Below are 17,399 nucleotides of genomic sequence, written 5' to 3'. Positions count from 1 at the left end.
GGGACTACTGCCTTTCTGTCCAAGGGATCCAGCCAACTCAGAGGCTAGGTGCTACAGAGCTTCTGCTGTTCACTTCTCCCAACAGCTGCTTATTGTTAATTGTATTGGAAATGTTTTCACAAAGCAGCAATGCAGCATGTTATGAAAACTTAGTTCCCAGCTTTGTGGTGAGACCTGCACACGAGAATAACTCACGTCAGGTCATCTTACTTAACAGAAGGCTTCAATTTTAACAAAGCTATCTGTAAGCCCTACTAGGCAGGCATTTCTACACATAGCAGTTCCTACAGAAAGTCTTGGGGCCTAAGTGTAAGTTAGCGTGCTGATTATTTCTACAGGTAAAGGTGATCTGAACAGTTGAAAACTATTGGCTACTAGGCCTGTTAAGAAAACAGTTAACTTGTGGTAAATCAGATCTTTGTCTTGTGATACAGCACCTTGGGTTGGGCTTTTTTCCCCCTATTTGGGTATCATTGAAGACAAGCTAAGTACTGCAGAATAAATAAAGGCTTTCTGTATTTAAGAAGGTTGTCCTCAAAAGGTTATGCTAAAAGACACTTTTCAGTTGTATTTATGTGCAGTATTTCATATCTCTTGTGACAAAGGTAAGTAGTTTTACTAGTTAGTGTTTCACTGTCACTAGTGAGAGCACATAATAAATCCCTTAAATTCTATTGGAGAGAATAAACAGATGAGAACCTTCACATTCAGATTCTGGCAGTGACTTTTGCAGTGACACCGTACATTTCTGTACTAATTTACAAATGCATCATTTTCTCTCTGTTTAGAACTTAGGAAAAATACTACTTGCATGGCAAAAGTGCTTCAATCAATAAGTAACTACCACTTAACAAAAAAAGTCTGTTTTCTCAAATTTGGAGTTGCTTATTCTCTAAGTGTTTAATTGTTTCATGTAGCATGTCTTCAATGTGACTTCCTTCCCCATAGAAAAGTGTTTCAATTGCCATCTACGTATGTTGATTTTTTTTTCCCTCTCATACAGCATGTGGTAATCAGATGTGCTCAAAAGTTACAACTTCTGATTTCTTGGGTTTTGTTTGTTCTGATGTAATTGGTGTATTTTCAGGATAAATATAAAACCAGTCTATATGTATCACAGAATCACCCGGGTTGGAAGGGACCCCAAGGATCATGTAGTTCCAACCCCCCTGCCTAGCAATGGGAATATGTAGATCAGTATTTTCTCTTTATTCCACCTCTCCTCAGTATAGCCACAGTCTTTGTTCATGGTAGTAAATATACAAGTTTTAGATACACGTCCTGGAAGCTTTTTGTGTCTCCTTTCACTGTTACTACTTTTAACCCTACTTATTTTATAGTTTTTTTCCCCTTTTATTTCTACATTATCTAAGGAGAAAGTTAAATTTGAAGCCTTTTTTAAAGAGCCTTTTGTAAATCTGGAATAGATGTTTTATTTATAACAAAAAAAATATTGCAGATTACCTCTCAAGAAGTTACATCACTTTGAAGAAAGTGACTGACTGGATTTGTTTTGCAGATGGTGGTGTGTTTTAACATGGAAGGAATTCACAAATATTAAATTCTGAGTATCCTGTGAGAAAGTGGAACACATTATTATTTCATTTTAGAGGCCTATTAAGTACAGAAGCTATTACCTATTAACCTTACTACAGAACATTTTGAATGTTTTTTCTTAAAAAATAATAATTTTGTCCCAACTCCCTTTCCTTTGTACTTCTAGTAACTTTTGGCTTTATGATGTAAGCAGTTGGCAAGCGGATCCTTGCTTTTTTTTTTGATGGACTACTAAATTCAGGTGAATATGGTATTGGTGCAGACTTCTAAGTGCATAAAAGAACTAAAAGTCCAAGTATTGGAAGCATAAGATAGTTTCCTGAAAAGCAGAGTTGGACTCAGCCCTCAGTAACGTGCTCCCACGCAGGTTTGTATGTGGGGAGAACGATGCTCTGCAGGAACGTTGCTTTCATCTGTACTTGTGCGACTGTAGAAGTGCAGAAATACCTGGTTTAAACAGCAGGGGGCAGAAAGTTTAACTTTGTAATTCACTGTGGAGGAGCTCACTGTACAATCATTTTCAGTATTTGTCTTTCATTAACAATTGTTCATGGTCTCAAGACGCCGCTGTATTTCACTTTGCATTTTCCAAATTCACTGGTTGGCATCTTGTTTCCTTTGAGCTTGCTAATCAATTTGTTAAAACACTTAGCAAAGAGCATTAAGTTCTTTACACTCAGGATGACATGGTTTGTTCAGCATTGTAAACATTTATATTCCTTTAAGTGCTGAGTAAACTCACAAAGCCGTGCTTTTCTTCCTCCTGTTGTTTATATCCTTTTGAATGAGCTGTGTATGACTGCAATCCATTTTATAAAGTACACCGACCCGAGTTTTAATTGATTCCCCATCTCTAAGGCACATTTAGGCTCCCTTACAAGTTTTACTTCTCGTACTTCTGCTTGTCCCTGTCACACATTCCTTCAAGCTTTTAATGTACTGAATATTCTTTCACCCTTCATCTGGCTTTCTGATTAATTTGATGTTTCTTGAATTCTACGGGGAAAGTTTTTTTAATTGAAACAGGTATGCAGTTCAGATTTACACACACACACACACCAGTATCCAAATTTTGGATTAGGTCTAGGATTCTCATTTAACAGAAAATGCTTTGAACTCTTAAGAGTTCACCTTAAAATTATCTTTTGAATGTAATATTCAAACATATTAGATCTAAGTATATTGCTATTGATAAACACGTACATGTATGAGCCCAAAGGTATGAATGTGATTCTATTTTGGTTCTAGTTTATACGAGAACACCTATTTCCTCTACTGTGACTTTGTAATGTAACAATGCATAGAGTATAGGAAAGGAAGCACAAGATTAGGAAGAGATTGGTGAAACTCCATGGGTAAAACCATGTTCTTTCTTAGTTATCTAAATAAGGGGAAGGAAGTCTGCTGTCACTCCGCGTTTGCTTTGTGGTCAGGGTCTGGTATATTGCAGCACAATTGGTTTCAATATTGTTTTCAATACTGCTGCTGATTTTTCTTTTCCAAGATAAATGTAAATTACCACAATTCCCACTTTTTTTTTTCCTATTTAATTTAAGCACAAAGTGAGCTGTGCTAGCAAAGCTCAATTTCATTACCATTTTAAGCCACCTGAGACAAACCTGTGTACTTTATTCCACACTCTTCTTGGGAATGGAGCAACAGAGCTGAAACACGCAGCTCTATCTCCAGCGTGGTTTGATAGGTCTTTAGCTGCTTACAAGCTAGACACTGCAGGTTTTTCCAGATCACTGCTGCAAACTATTCAAATGTTTGACTGACTCTGTACTGGTGTGAATGAGCAGTGTTGGTGTGTCCCGTTCCCTAGGCTTTGCTGTAAGGAGGGCAACCTTTGAGACACAAACATCGATGCAATTTTTCTGCTTAGTGCAGCTGTTTCTGAAATGAGTGTCTGTGCAGTCATCTGTAGACGCTCACAAAGCCTTCTTGCTCCTGACATTACATCAATTTACAAGACATGAACTGAGCTGACGTAAGTTCTTTTTTAGTTAGCAGACTGTGTCTACATTTGAGGTTTGACTGGCCTGGAGATGTTGGCTGGAGGGGAGACATGCTGACATAGCTGTTCTGGTGAAACTTGGTAATATATAGCAGGTCTGTGTATTAAATAAACAACATCAAAGTTGGCTGCACAGGATATGCTTTGCATACATTCTGAGGTGCCAGCCAAAGTCTAAAAGCGGCTAGCTACATTAGAAATAAATAGCTGCGAAATGTATGTGAATGAAAATGGAATTGTAAGCACTAATTGCTTTGTTAAAAAACAAAATACATTTACATAAGCCTACCTTAGTTTCAGAGGTCCCTTGAAAAAGAGACTAATTTAAAAGTACTACCAGGAATGTAACGTAAAAATATGGATATTAAACAATAAGCAATTCTCACAAAAGCAAATATAAACTATTAATTAGCATGACAAATAGCACGATGTTTTCAAAGTGTAAATAGGTGCATTAAAACACATGTACCTTTGTATAGCAAAATGTGTACATTGTTTACTATTACATTTTATTCCTTGTTCTCCATTATTTATTTTGGAGAAATAAAAACTTTCATTTTACATATGGCTGAGCTTTGTTAAGTTATATGTGAGCAAATTCAAGTCAGTGACCACTGAAAGTCTTTTCTGCAGCACATACCAAAGCAGAAGGCAGGAAGCGTGAATGCTTTCCCTGGTTGTTACTCAGTTAATAGGAACCATTAGATTTTTCAAGGGAATCCTGAAATCTTTCTAATAGACATCATCTGTGCATGTTCATCAGTGCTAGCTTTCTTGGGAAGAAAAAAAAAAAAAAAGAAATCTAGATTAAAAATGACAACATGGCATTTTTTCTTTAAACCACTAGGTGCTCATCTAATTGTACATTTGGAAGTGCACCTACTTTTCTCATCTGCATGCTTGGCTTTGCACTTAAGTATAGATAGAATTTGGTGCTAGAAGTTGTACTACAAATAGGGTATACCAAAAGTACTGGACTGTTACAAACCCTCCAGTTGTATGAGAAAATGTCTGTACAATTCAAAAACAGTTGAACAGCACATGTAATTGAGATAAAGTAATGTTATGCTCTTATTTTTTACAGTGCATGATAATGTAATTAGAAGAAAGAAGTAATGATAAGGAAGCTTTCTACATCATTTTTGTTCCTTTATCACTTAATCCCACACCCAGCAAAATGCCATTGTCTCCCAAGGACCTGAGTGTATTGAATCATTTCCTTTAAGTGCTGGTGGTCATATCCTATCTGTGCCAAAAGAAGGAAGTTACTTGTTTCTAAAATAAGAATAATAACAACAATGCTAAGATAGTTTGTACTTACATATTTAATCACTTTCAGACTAGTGGATGAAAATGCTTTAGTCCCCACCAAGTCATACGGTAGCAGCTAATCTTAATGTTGAGTAAAAAATACAGCTGAAACACTAGTAAACACTACCTTGCTAAAGAAGAAAGTTCTAGTGGTAATAAATACTGCTTAAGCTTAAAACAGATGGTATATACTTACAAAATGCAATCCTGTCTTCTGAAAGTGGTCTAATTAACTTAGATGTCGCCATGAAGGACGTTGTCAGAGCTTTGCCTTGAATAGACATGTCATCTGGAAAGGAATGTAATGGCAGATAGATGGGTGTGTCTCTACCCAAGGATACAGAGGCCTAGAGGAAGTGTAAAAGCCCTTGTAAAGGCTATGTGGAAAAGCACTCACGTTCAGATCATTATCTGTACAATAGACTGCACACATACAAAGACAATCATCTAATATGCAAAGGTTTAAAAAAGGAAATTGCAGGGGAAAAATCATATGGTATATCTGCGTAACTCTGGAGCAGGTGCTGCAATTAGCACTGCTGTCCAAGCTAGTAAAAACACCAGCAAGTGACCAGTAAGGAAGCACCAAGAGAATGGTACAAAAGATAGCCAGGAAAATTGTCAGGAAAGGGAAGTGTGAACAAATCTTGGGAGTACTGGATTTCCTGACCAGAAATACAGCACATGTGGCAAAAAAATACAAAGAGAAGATCTGCTTGTCGATGAGATGTGAACAGGAAATCTAAGGAAAAATAAATAAGTGAGAGAGGACATTTATTGGAGCAAGGAAATCAGGAAATGAGGAGCAATACGTGGTCCTAGGAGTTGATCTTAGCCCTGATTTCATGTACAGGATTTAACCATGAATCTCAGAATCTGCACTGATCAAAGGACAAAGATTGATCAGGAATAGTGTCTAAGTTCTCAGCTGGAGAAGCCATGTGAAGTTCAGAATAGTGAATGCTGCTTAAGAAACAAGAAATTAGTTAAAAACAAAAACAACACAAAAACATACCTGAAAGCTTTCTCTCTGATTACTGAGGAGGGGGATTCTGAAATCAGAATAGCTTAGAGACTTTCCAAGCTGCAGAAATAAAATAAATAATAATAAAAAACCCACATTACTAAAATAAAGTTCCATGTTAATACAATCAACACCCGATATCTTTGTGCGTGTAGTCATACAGCACTGTATGCTTATTATTACAAAAAGGAACACTGACATTGGAACATTACTGTCATTATTCCTTACGGATGCAGCTATTGAGTTGAAGCAAATTTTTTTGCCTTATTATTCAAAAGTTACTCCACACACCAAAAAAAAATCGTTGTGTTTTTTTTTTTTTTTTTTTTTGAATTATGAGAATAAAATGACAATAGAAGGCAAAATTCACCGAAAAAAAATTGCATGACTGACACTTACATTGCAGAAAGCCTCAGGAATACATTCTGACCACAGTTTTGGCTCTGGTATATACACTACTGGGGTGCAAAGAGGCAGTTGGAATGGAAGCAGCCTCACGGCTGTATTTGCAGTATCACCAGAGGGTGTGTTGGGGAGATTCGGGATACAGCTCCGTATTAAATCCATACCTGCCGGCACGGGGATGAATCTTTTCATGGGTTATCATCAGGTATTCATAAAGCAGCTGTACGACACGTCCTCATTAACTCTTCCCCACCCTCCCCCCCTGTTCCAAGATATCACTAAATCACACTGTGAAGCTACTACACTCTTTTAAGAATGGTTCTGCTTCCAGAGTATTGCCGTGAGTTTCCTGAACGACGGCTTAAAAACAAAGCTGATGGGGTTGCCAGAAGTCCTCTCCGCGTGTCACGAGGAGAAGGAACGCACCGAGCTCCCGAGCAGCGGGCAGCGCTCCGCCGCGACGGGCGGGCGCACAGCGGAACCCTGCGGGCCCCGGGGGGAGGTCAGTGCCCGGGCCGCGTCCCGTGCTCGGCCGTCACGCCCCGCCCGGCGCCCTGAGGCCTTCGCAAACTTCGTGCGGGACAGAAGCGAGGGGCGGGCGGTCGCGCTGACGGGACTGGAGTGGCTGTGAGGGTTCCCGACGAGCACAGCCCTCACCGGCCCCGCACCCCAGAGACGCACTAAAACCGCCCCGTCCCGCAGCAGTTCGGAGGATCCGAAGTTTCCGCGGCCGTTGCATAACCACGGCCGGGGCGGGGCGGGGCGGAGGCCGGGCCGCCGGGGTAGGCGGGGCACCCATCGCCGCGGCGCGGCCCGGGGCGGCCCGGCCCGGGGGAGGGCGCCGCGCTGCCCGTGGGCTGACCCGCCCGCCCCTCCACCGGGCCGCGGCCGTCGCTGTGAGGGGGCGCAGAGGCAGCGCCGCACCGCCGCCCGCTCCGGCACGGCGGCGCGCCTCCGGGACCGCCCGGCGTCCCTCCGCGCAGCGGGGCCGGCCCCGGCCGTCTCCCGCTCGCTTCGCCGTCGGGGCTGACGGGGGGGAAGATGAACGCCGCGCCCGCGGCCCCGCCGCCGGGGCAGCAGGTGATCCACGTCACGCAGGACCTGGACACGGAGCTCGAGGCGCTCTTCAACGCGGTCATGAACCCCCGGCCCAGCTCCTGGCGGAAGAAAATCCTGCCCGAGTCCTTCTTCAAGGAGCCCGACTCGGGCTCGCACTCGCGGCAGTCCAGCACGGACTCGGGCGGCCCCCCGCCGCGGCCCGCCGCCGCGCAGCACGTCCGCTCGCACTCCTCGCCCGCCTCGCTCGTGGGCTCGGCCGCCGCGCCTCAGCACGGGCACCTCCGGCAGCGCTCCTACGACGTGACGGACGAATTGCCGCTGCCGCCAGGCTGGGAGATGGCGCTCACGCACACGGGACAGCGTTACTTCCTCAAGTGAGCGAGCGCGGCGCCGGACGGGGGCCGTTCGCGGGGCGGGCGCGGGCGGCGGGGGCTGAGGTGCGAGAGGGGGAGAGGGAGAGACGCGGAGAGGCCCGGGGCGGCGGCGGGGAGGGGCAGAGCGGGGGGTGGGCGGCGGAGTCCCTGCCCGCCCGTGCGGCTCCCGGCTTCTTTTGCGTCCCCTCGCGCTGCCGCTTCCCGCCCGGGATCCGAACGCGATCTGAGCTCGGCGTGGCGATGTGAGGAGTCGTGCGGAGCGCGGTCCGTGGGCACGGGGCTCCCCTGCTTTGGAGACGCGTTTGGACAAATGTGACAGCCGAACCGTCTGTCTGACTGAAGCGTCTTATTTGTGACGTTTGGAATTCGGTTCGAAGTAGCATAATAGGACTGGGAATATGCAGCAGTTGTAATATGTGCTAAGGCAGCAGCACGTTATTTCAGTGGGTTCTGTATCTCTGTTCCGGATTTGCTGTAGGTGAAGTGGCACTGTGATAACCTGGCGAAGGCACGGCTGCAGAATGTTTGGAATCATAGAATGGTTTTAGATGGAAGGGACTCTAAAAGCCATCTGGTCCCGCTCCTCTGCAATACAGGGACAACTGCAGCTCCATCAGGTTCTCAGAGCCCCATCCAGGCTGACCTGGAGCTTCTGCAGGGATGGGACACCCACTGCCTCTCCAGGCAACCTGTGCTGGTGCCTTACCACTCTTACTGTAAAAACTTTTTTCTTATATCCAGTCAAAATCTCCCTTCTTTTAGTCTGAAACCATTTCACCTTGTCTTGACACAACAGGTCCTGCTAATGATTCTGTGCCCTTCTTTCTTACAGTCCCTTTAGGTACTGACAGGTACTCTCAGGTCTCCCCCGAGCCTTCTCCAGGCTGAACAGCCCCAGCTCTCAGCCTGTCCTGGTAGGGAAAGTGTTCCACCCCTTGCCCTCTTCCTGGGCACACTCCAGCAGGTCCATCTCTCCCCTGTGCTGAGGACTCCACATCTGGATGCAGTACTCCAGGTGTTTTCTAATGGAATAAATAGTGGAGTTGGGCTATGGGTTTGCCCGCTTGTTGCCTGTCAGAATAGGCATGTCTTGAGCTTATATGAGACTGCATGTCTGTGTGTATTCAGCCATACCAAGCACAGTGATAGGAGTTGGGGGAAGGCAGAGAATGTTTTCTTCTTGTAAAAATAACAAAGTACATCATTTACATGATTCTGTAACGATTTCTTTTCTTTGTGGCTTTGGCATCTCCAGAGAGCCCGGTCCTTGAATTCCTTTGTACGATATGGGTTGTGCTTCTTCTCACCTTCAGAGCAGAGTGGAAATACATTTCTTTCTGCCATTCTGCATGTCAGTGTGTGGGAGCGCTCACAAGGGCCCAGTTTTATGAGTCTGTTGTTAATCTGGTTTATCACCTAACTGAGATATTATTGCTGCACTTTGCATGCATTTTTCTCAGTAGAGCAATACAGAGGAAGGGAAGCTTATAGGAGCACTGTAGCAGATTGCTCCTGAATAAATATTTTATATAAATTCTTGCTAGGGCTTGGCAAGCAAGTGTTCACACTCCAGCTTTAGATCACATAACACAATTCTTGTCTACCATTTGGCTTTGACTGATATCAAAATGCACTCACATGGTTTCACCTTCACCTGTCCCACATTTCTGACATAGATATAGAGTGTTCCAAGATGCTGAATTCTTGTTGGGTCTAAAAAATTGTGGGTCCTGTATTAAAAAAAAAAAAAAAAAAAAAAGCTGTGGATAAAACCCCGCAGTGTCTGTCATATTTTTCCCAAATTGTATCAACAGTACTGTTCTGATTAACAGCATCCTTTTAATATAAGGTAAATTTTCACCGTGCCTGTAATTTGTTAGCTAAATTGGTCTATATGTTGTTCCCACAGTTTTATTTTTCCAGTGAGCACTTTTCTGATTTCCATAAAAATTAATTGGAAAAGCTTTTTTTTGGGGGGGGGGAACTCAATGCTTCTGGATGTAATACGTAACTATAAACTGATCCTGTTTGATCCACAATATTTTGCTTTTTTTTTTTAAAGTGAAAATAGCCTTTTCTGCAGAAATGTAAAATTGTTTATGATAAGTCACATTTAAAGCTACGCAATATTATGTAGGATTCGAGTTAGATGATGCCTTTAAAAGTCCTGTTGGTCAAACCGAGCGTACTAGGTTACATTTACCTTGAATGGTAAATTCAGGCCACATTTGTCAAAAAACTGCCATTTCTTTCCAGCCTGATGATAAAAATGTGGTGATACTCATTAGCAAAAGAAAATGGAGGAGAAAACGAATGGTGCATAGCCAGACTGTGTCCTGTTAAAGCCCCTGTGGTCTGTAAAGCAGACAGTTTCTTTTAAACGTATTTTCAAGAACCGTTGGGTGAAAGTTGCAGTGGCTCTCTGTTAGTAATGGTCTTGGTTAGCACTGCTGACCAGGAACCAGCTACGGCTCGCAGCACGCACACTCGTGCATGTCAGTTCCTGCAGAAGTTTGCTGGCTGGGGCTTGAAGAAACATAAGTAGCCTGGGGACCACTCCACCCTGTAATTAAATACCAAACCGCAGAAGTGGGGGATGGAAGACAGAGTAATAAACACGCGCTCACAGCAATGTTATCTAAAGCATTTTTTCCCTGTGTGCATGTGTGATTTATTTGTGATAAAAAGGATTTCTGGAAAGACAGGCCAACTGCCTTGTGTAGCTCTTGTGTTGGTAAGTGGGAATGTCTGTTGCCTATCGATCCACATGCAGAGCTGTGTACACATATTCAGTGAAAAGAATTTTTCAAGTATTATTTCCAGCAGTTTGTTTTTAGGCAGTTCGGCCTCATATTTGAAGCAAAGACGAAGCTTTTAATGTTTTCTCAGTGTGTGTAGAGTGCTTTGTGATCAGAGTGTGATTTCATTCCAGAAGTACGGTGCTTACGCTGAACAGATTTGTGAAACTCATTGCCACTTTTAACTTTTATGTGCTTGGGTTTCTTTTTATTTTTTTAATGGTACAGTGAACATTTGCCATACTGGGACATATTTGCCAATAAAAATCTGGTCAAGGACAGAGAGGGCTAATTGCTTTCAGTTTGTGATTTGCTTGAGATGTTTGAACTTTTCCTCCTGGTTTCTGTTGGTTGAAAAGCTTTACTTAACGCACGGACAGCTTTATGTTGCTGAGCAGGTCCAGCAGAACTTTGAGACAAAAAAAATAACACGGATGCTATGAGAATAGTTTTTGTTTCTTTTTTTCCTGCAAACAACAAAACTAGTAGTTTTAAAGCAGTTAAAGTGCTCGGGTGGTTTCCAAATACAGGCATTCCATGAGGGCAGTTTGAGTTAGTTCTGCAGGGGCTGTGATGTTTAATGCCAGCACTGCTCTGAGTGCTGCACAGCACTCCAGGCAGAGGCGCCTTTCTGCCTCGGGAATGCAGTCATACAGCTGTAAGTGGGAGAGGAGAAGGGCAGCATACAAGGAAGCTCTGTAGACTTCTGGTAAAAGTGTGGAAAAATTTGACACCTTCATCTATTCATACGGATGACACTTTTACAGTATTGGTCCTCATTTGCAACCAGACCATGGTGGGATAATGCATGCTTCAAAAACTGGGACTCGCACCAATGCATCTTCTTTTGGTCCTTGTAGAAAGGTAGTGCCAAGCAAGAGGCCATACATCCTTGCTGCTTTTGGTGTGGTGTATTAGAGAGAGGCACTTAGGGAAGAACAGAGCTTTTGGAGTGTTTCGCACACACTGCAGGGGTTTGTGTTTTGCCCCTGTACCCATTGGCTGATCAGGTGTGACTTAGTGTCCCTTTGTACTCGCATTGCTGCCCTTGGCTGTGTTCCTTTGTTCAACAGAAATTATGCTATGCAAGACTGCTCTGAGGTGCAGTGTTGCAAGTGATGTCTGTCTGAAATTGATGCATCTACCAACTTATTTTAAAGAGTTCCAATCAGGTAGGAAAGCTGTGATACAATATTGAAGTTTGCTCAATGGAAATTCAGATATAGCTCACTTTAGTGCTTCATATTAGAGGTGAACTAATGAGCACAAAACTAAATTTGCAAGCTGTGTTTGACAGTTAGAGTGCTATCTGTCTGCTCTGTTAACTGATCAAATTCTGTTTTACTGATGTTGTTACAAAGCCAGAGACCTTCCTTAACTTCTGTGTGGCTGAGAATTGCATTTTATCTCCCTGTGAATATGGAGCCAACATGACGTGCAGAGTGATTTTGACCTCTCAGTGTTGAGGCTAGGCCAGACCTCATTCTTGGCAAAGACTGAGTAGTTGGGCTTTGTCTAGGGGGTCTCTAATACTATCAAATAAGTGATCAAAAAATCTCCTAAGGATCTGTAAGCCACATTTTTCTTCTGAATTTGGTAGTAAGAATGGCTGCAGAGTTTCTAATGAAAGTTAATAATTACACACTTTTTAATCCAAGATAGTGTCTTCTCATGATCAGTGGCTTATTTTCTCAAAATCTGAAACAGTGTAAGCTGTGGTGCTTAATAAAATTCAGAGGTTAATATGATGGTTAAAATATAGTGTTTAATAAGAGGATAGTGGAAGCGGATCTGGAATAAAATTGCTTTGAGGACATGTTCAATTTACAGGAAGTGATGCAGTTCCTGGATTTTCTGTGTTAGGATATGAACTGCATTTTCACTGAACTGTAAAGGGTCAGTGAAGAAAACTCAGCACAGGGCTATGTTGACACTGGAAATGCTGCCAAGAAGAGTTTCCTCTGAAGAAGTACATAAGAAGCTTGTTGTGAAGGTTTGTCTAAACACAAAAGTTGTATTAAATTTAGGTATGTACATTCCTAAATGATCTAGGAAATCTCTAAACAATATTTTGTTGATATAAAATTGGATATATTGAACTGATGTATATTTTTAAGCTAGTAATTGAATAATTACTGTCCAGTGCAGAGAAATGCACTGGTTTAGTGAAATTTGCCTTAAGCACACTCTTTATTTTTTTTTTTTAATCCTAAAGAATTTGAGATTGTTCAGGAGTATTTGTTCATTGATGGATGATAATCACACACCATTTCATTATATGAGCTTAATGTACACACTTGCTGTGTGCATAAATCAACCAGAAAAGAATATCAATTAACATAGTTTAGAAAGAAATGTATGGAGTAGGCAGAGGTGCTAATGCGATCATGAAAATGTTCTTCTGGAAACATTTAAAGGAGAGTTGGCTTTATGAGTGATTTGGATTGCTCTAAGTAGGAATGACCAGTTGTTTTTACAATTTTTGTGTGCTACAGATGATCTTCCCTGGTCATCATAGGATGGCTTGGGTTGGAATAAAACCCTGAGGATCATCAAGCTCCAACCCCTGTGCTACAGGCAGGGCCACCCACCTTCAGTTCTGGTACTAGACCATGTTGCCCAAGGCCCCATCCAACCTGGCCTTGAACACCTCCAGGTACAGAACATTCACAGCCTCACTGGGCAGCTGGTTCCGGCATCTCACCACACTCTGTGAAGAACTTCTCCCTGACATCTAACCTAAACCTTCCCTCCTTGAGCTTAAAACCATTCCCTCTTGTCCTGTCACTGTCTATCTGAGTAAAAAGTCGATTCCCCTCCTGTTTAAGTACTGGAAGGCTGCAGTGAGATCTCCATGCAGCCATCTCTTCTCCAGGCTGAACAACTACTCCATTTGTAAGTAGGGGACAGGACGCAGAGCTGTCTGCTTCTTAACCTGATGGACCACATCCACACCAAGAGGCTTTGCTGTGCAGAGCCTGCCCAGTCCCTTCAGCTTTCAGTGCTCTCTCTCAAAGCTTATGGAGCTGGTGGTGAAGCTTTGGCTTGCTTCCTGTTTGGATGCTCTGGGTGAAGGTGACAACCTGTTTGTTTCATTTGCTCCACTTGGTTTTACCCATACCTCCTTCTCTTTATATGTGGAGATTCTCACAGGACAAGAGCTCCTCTGTGACAGAGCACGTTTCATGCCCTGGGGCCTAGCGTGACTAGCAGATGCAGATTGTATGGAAGCAATTAAATCTGAAGGAAATGTAACGTGGGCTGAATTTCAACACACAGACTTATGGCATTTCCCCCCTCGTATTCAGAAGGAGGGAGGAAGAGAAGTGGGTGCAGTATGGGGGTGGGGGTGGATCGTGTTGCATTTGTCAGAGTCAGAATCCAGGCACGGTGTTAATGCTAGCGCCTGTGACTGCTGCATGAACTCTGGTAACGAAGCTCAGAGACATCGCATTGTACTGCAGCACTGTACTGTATCTTCTGTTCCATACCGGTGAGCATTCTCTGGGCAGATGTGACTGAAGCTACTGCGAGGAGACAGAGTTGTGCTTGTTAAAGAGCTGGACAGAATGTGTTGTGTTAGAACTGCAGTAATCGTGAGGTGTTACTTTGAGGAGCTGCAGCAGAAGTGGAGCTGTGGAACGGGAGTACTGCCTACATTTCCAGGGCCTGCACTGGCCATCACTGCGCAGCACGGTGGCAGAGCCATGGTCTGGGAGCAGCTCTCCCTGCAGTGCTGCTCTGTCCAGAGCTATGCACCGCCTGCAGCACACTCTGCTTGTGAGCCAGAATGCTCGCCCTTTTCACTGGCTTTCAGTCTGTTCCAGATCTGCTTGTGTGCAGTGTTCTGACCGCCCTTCAGGTCTGTGAGTAGAAGGACACTTCCATGGAACAGCTCAGTTTTTCCCTACACTGCAAGTAAACCCTTCTCCACCTGTGATCAACTTTTCCAGTCTTTCCACCATAGGTGTTTTTATGAAATGCTCCATATTCCTATTTTTCAATGCTTGACTGGTGAGCAATGGTGTAAACATCACATAGTGAAGTAAGTCTCCTGTCAATAAACTCTTCAACCTCTTTAAGGTTGTATTAACATTTACCGTGTTTCTGAAATTGAAAATTGTGTATGAGCCATGAGATTGCTGTTTTGTGAGGTTTTTAAAGGCCGTGGTTCGGCTTCAATTTAATCTGTGTGTTTTGTTTAAAAGAAGCTCTCACAACCTGACTGCTTTCCTCAGGCCTGGCCCAGCTGCCCAGTCCTGTGCTGTGGGGCGCCGTGCTCTCACTTGCAGTGCTGCTGATGGAGAAGTGTGTGTATCTGCTTTCTGGTGGGATGTGTGAGGCAGTGGATTAGCAATTGAGGCACTGACACATGGCTCAGAAGTACCTGTAGGGATTGATAATGCCAGGCATGAGTGTTAGGAACTGATCAGCTTCTGTTCTTATCGATGAACAATTTCTGTGCATAGAAACTGAGCGCATACAGGAGTAAATACTGAATTTTACTCCATGGAAGTTGTTTCTTACAGTGTAAGCTGGTTGCCATGCCAAGCACATAGAAAGCCATGTCCTGGTGAGGGCGGCTCAGCCCTGGCCCACCAGCAGCAGTGGGATCTCAGGGCCCACAGACAGGACCACAGCTGTTCCTCAGTACCCTTTGCAGGATGGCTCTCAGGAACTGGTGAGCATTTGTGCAAACCACATTCTACACCCAAACATGTTTGGAAGTAGAACAAAGTTTTTCGCAGAAGAGACTTTACAGTTGTAAGAGGAAGGCAGTGTGCCTGATTGCAATTTATTAGGTTTACAGACCATGTTTTTAAAGGTCTTTTTTTGCCTGAAAAGTAATTTGGTGGATATGGTTTTGGTGCCTGTGTTTTTGAAAGGAGAAAGACTTTTGGAAAGACTTTGGGTTGTCTGCTTGGCTGAACAGCTGCGACCGAAGCAGCCCCTCAGCTCAGCATCTGCCCCTTGTGAATGCTGCTCCAGCCTGCAGCCAGCACAGAGCGGGTTGCCCCACTGCCTCCTCAGCACAGGCTTTCTGTCTGTACATGAGTGCAGCCTGTGCTGCATGGCCATTGCTGCACAGTTTCATGGGGAATGCAGTGAAAGGTCAACATATCTGAGCGTACCAGAGCAGATTTTAGCGTGGGAGTTCTTCACAAAAGGTTTTTATGTCATATTTAGTTTTGTCACTGTATTTTTCTAATCACTTTTGACATTCTACTCATTCCACTGTATATATTCAAACAGCAGCGTAACTTCTTTTGCCTATAGCGGTGAGGAATTTTTTGCAAATGTGCATGGCTTAATTTCACAGGCACATGTCAAAAGTGAGGATCTGATGTGATGTGAAGTTACTGTGAGAGCTGTGGATCAAAGACTGATGCATTGGTTGATGTATGTGGGTGCAGCATTTGACTCCTGTGAGCCCCATGTGTGGAGCTGTGGCTGCCAGTGCCCTCGTGCTGCTCTGGGGGCAGCACCCAGCTGGGGGGTGGCTTCTCACAGGGAGCTGTCTCTCAGCCCTGATGTCACCCGAATGTTAGATCATAACTGTAGAGAAAAAACTTTCTGCCTGAAAGGTGACAGAGGGTTCTACTCTTCAGTCCTGTTTTATACAGACGTTTTGTTTTAATCTGCTGCTGCAAGACATGATAGTGGAGAATCAATGAAATTATGCCACTCCTCTGGTCACCATAAGGCTGGATGATGGAAGAGATTTTCTGGTGAGATTATTTACATCTTACTGAAAGTAGAATGATAAAAGATTGGTGTTTAGGAGAAATTAAGGCATTTCTGAAGATTCTGCACTGAGGGTAGTCAGTATGTTGCAAAAGGTATCTAAAAGGTATCTTAGCTAGGAAAGATTCTGTTTTTAGATGTTCTCAGGATTAAAAAAAGAGCAAACACCTTTTCCAGTCATCCCAAAGGTGAAAACAGAAAATCCTCAATCAGTCCTCATATTCAAAGATGGGGGGGAGAGGGGGGGTGGGATGTGCACAGTTCCAAAAATAAAATTAAAAAATATATTAAAAATCACCTATTAATGAAAACTTCTGGAGCTACTGATTTTGCACTGCTCTTGCTTCAATTATGTTCTGCTCATATTTTTAATTGAGTAAATTTTATTTACTCAAAGTCCACCCTCTCTGCTACCCTCCACAGAATAGATAAAGAATGTGAAAAGGTTAGTTTCAAAGTTATTCTGACGGCCTTGTGAAGGCCTCAGCAAGCAGTTGCTGGTACAAGGATTGTGGATGTGATCAGCGGTAGTGGAGCTTCAACTGAAGGTCACCCAGCCAAAACTCTGAACTTGTTGGTAGCCTTTGGAACATTGGTTATTTTTCCTTTCCTCTTGATTTTTATTTACGTATGTACAGGGAAAAATAAGTTCTCTGGGAAGTCTGAGGCATAAAGCAACAGATCTTTTTTTTTGATGTTGCACTTAGCTGTGCGTAGTTCCACAAATGTTTAATCTTTGAATTAACTGTTCACTTTGGGTTTAGGGTTTTGCTTTTAGTTTTTTCCTAAAGGCAATTCCAGCAGGTTTTCTCGCTGCATGAAAGGTCTTTTATGGTTGTTTTATAATTCAGTGGAAATAAAACAAGCTGATGCAATGACAAGGCAGGGGCTGAGCTACTCTGATAGTTCAAAATGTTTTTATCATCTCTATAATTCAAAATTACAAGAAAACAAAGGAAAATGTGAAAATCAGTTTTCTGAATTCTGCGCATGAATGACATACTCTGTGGGAAGATCACCTTGACTGCAATTAAGGAGTACTTGCAACATGGAAAACCACCAGAAATTAATCTGACTGAGTGAGCTGAAGTCTCTGAAATCTGCCTTTG

The 17,399-nt window shown here is 43.2% G+C and overlaps 1 protein-coding gene and 1 long non-coding RNA gene across 4 annotated transcripts in view; one reads left to right on the top strand and one right to left on the bottom strand.

Moving 5' to 3' along the window:
- Positions 1-29: 29 nt before the first annotated feature.
- On the bottom strand, positions 30-6,563 carry LOC125697689 (uncharacterized). 3 transcript variants are annotated; one of them, XR_007378905.1, is made up of 4 exons: positions 6,479-6,563; positions 5,901-5,969; positions 5,082-5,174; positions 30-2,004 (listed from the first exon to the last, which is right to left on the bottom strand). It is a non-coding gene; the product is annotated as an uncharacterized LOC125697689 (long non-coding RNA). The 3 variants fall into 3 exon arrangements; XR_007378904.1 differs by having other exon boundaries at positions 5,082-5,232; positions 5,901-6,538; XR_007378903.1 differs by having other exon boundaries at positions 5,901-6,538.
- Positions 6,564-7,231: 668 nt separating this feature from the next.
- WWTR1 (WW domain containing transcription regulator 1) overlaps positions 7,232-17,399 on the top strand; it is a 45,712-nt gene continuing 35,544 nt past the window's right edge. The window contains exon 1 of the mRNA XM_048955471.1: positions 7,232-7,747. Within this exon, the coding sequence (XP_048811428.1) occupies positions 7,356-7,747 (392 nt within the window). The 5' untranslated portion in view covers positions 7,232-7,355. The remainder of the gene's footprint in view (positions 7,748-17,399) is intronic.

Source organism: Lagopus muta, chromosome 9, assembly GCF_023343835.1.
Source record: "Lagopus muta isolate bLagMut1 chromosome 9, bLagMut1 primary, whole genome shotgun sequence".
Taxonomy (NCBI): Eukaryota; Metazoa; Chordata; class Aves; order Galliformes; family Phasianidae; genus Lagopus; species Lagopus muta.
Note: the sequence above shows the minus strand (reverse complement) of the source record. Positions and strands in the feature narration are given on the sequence as shown.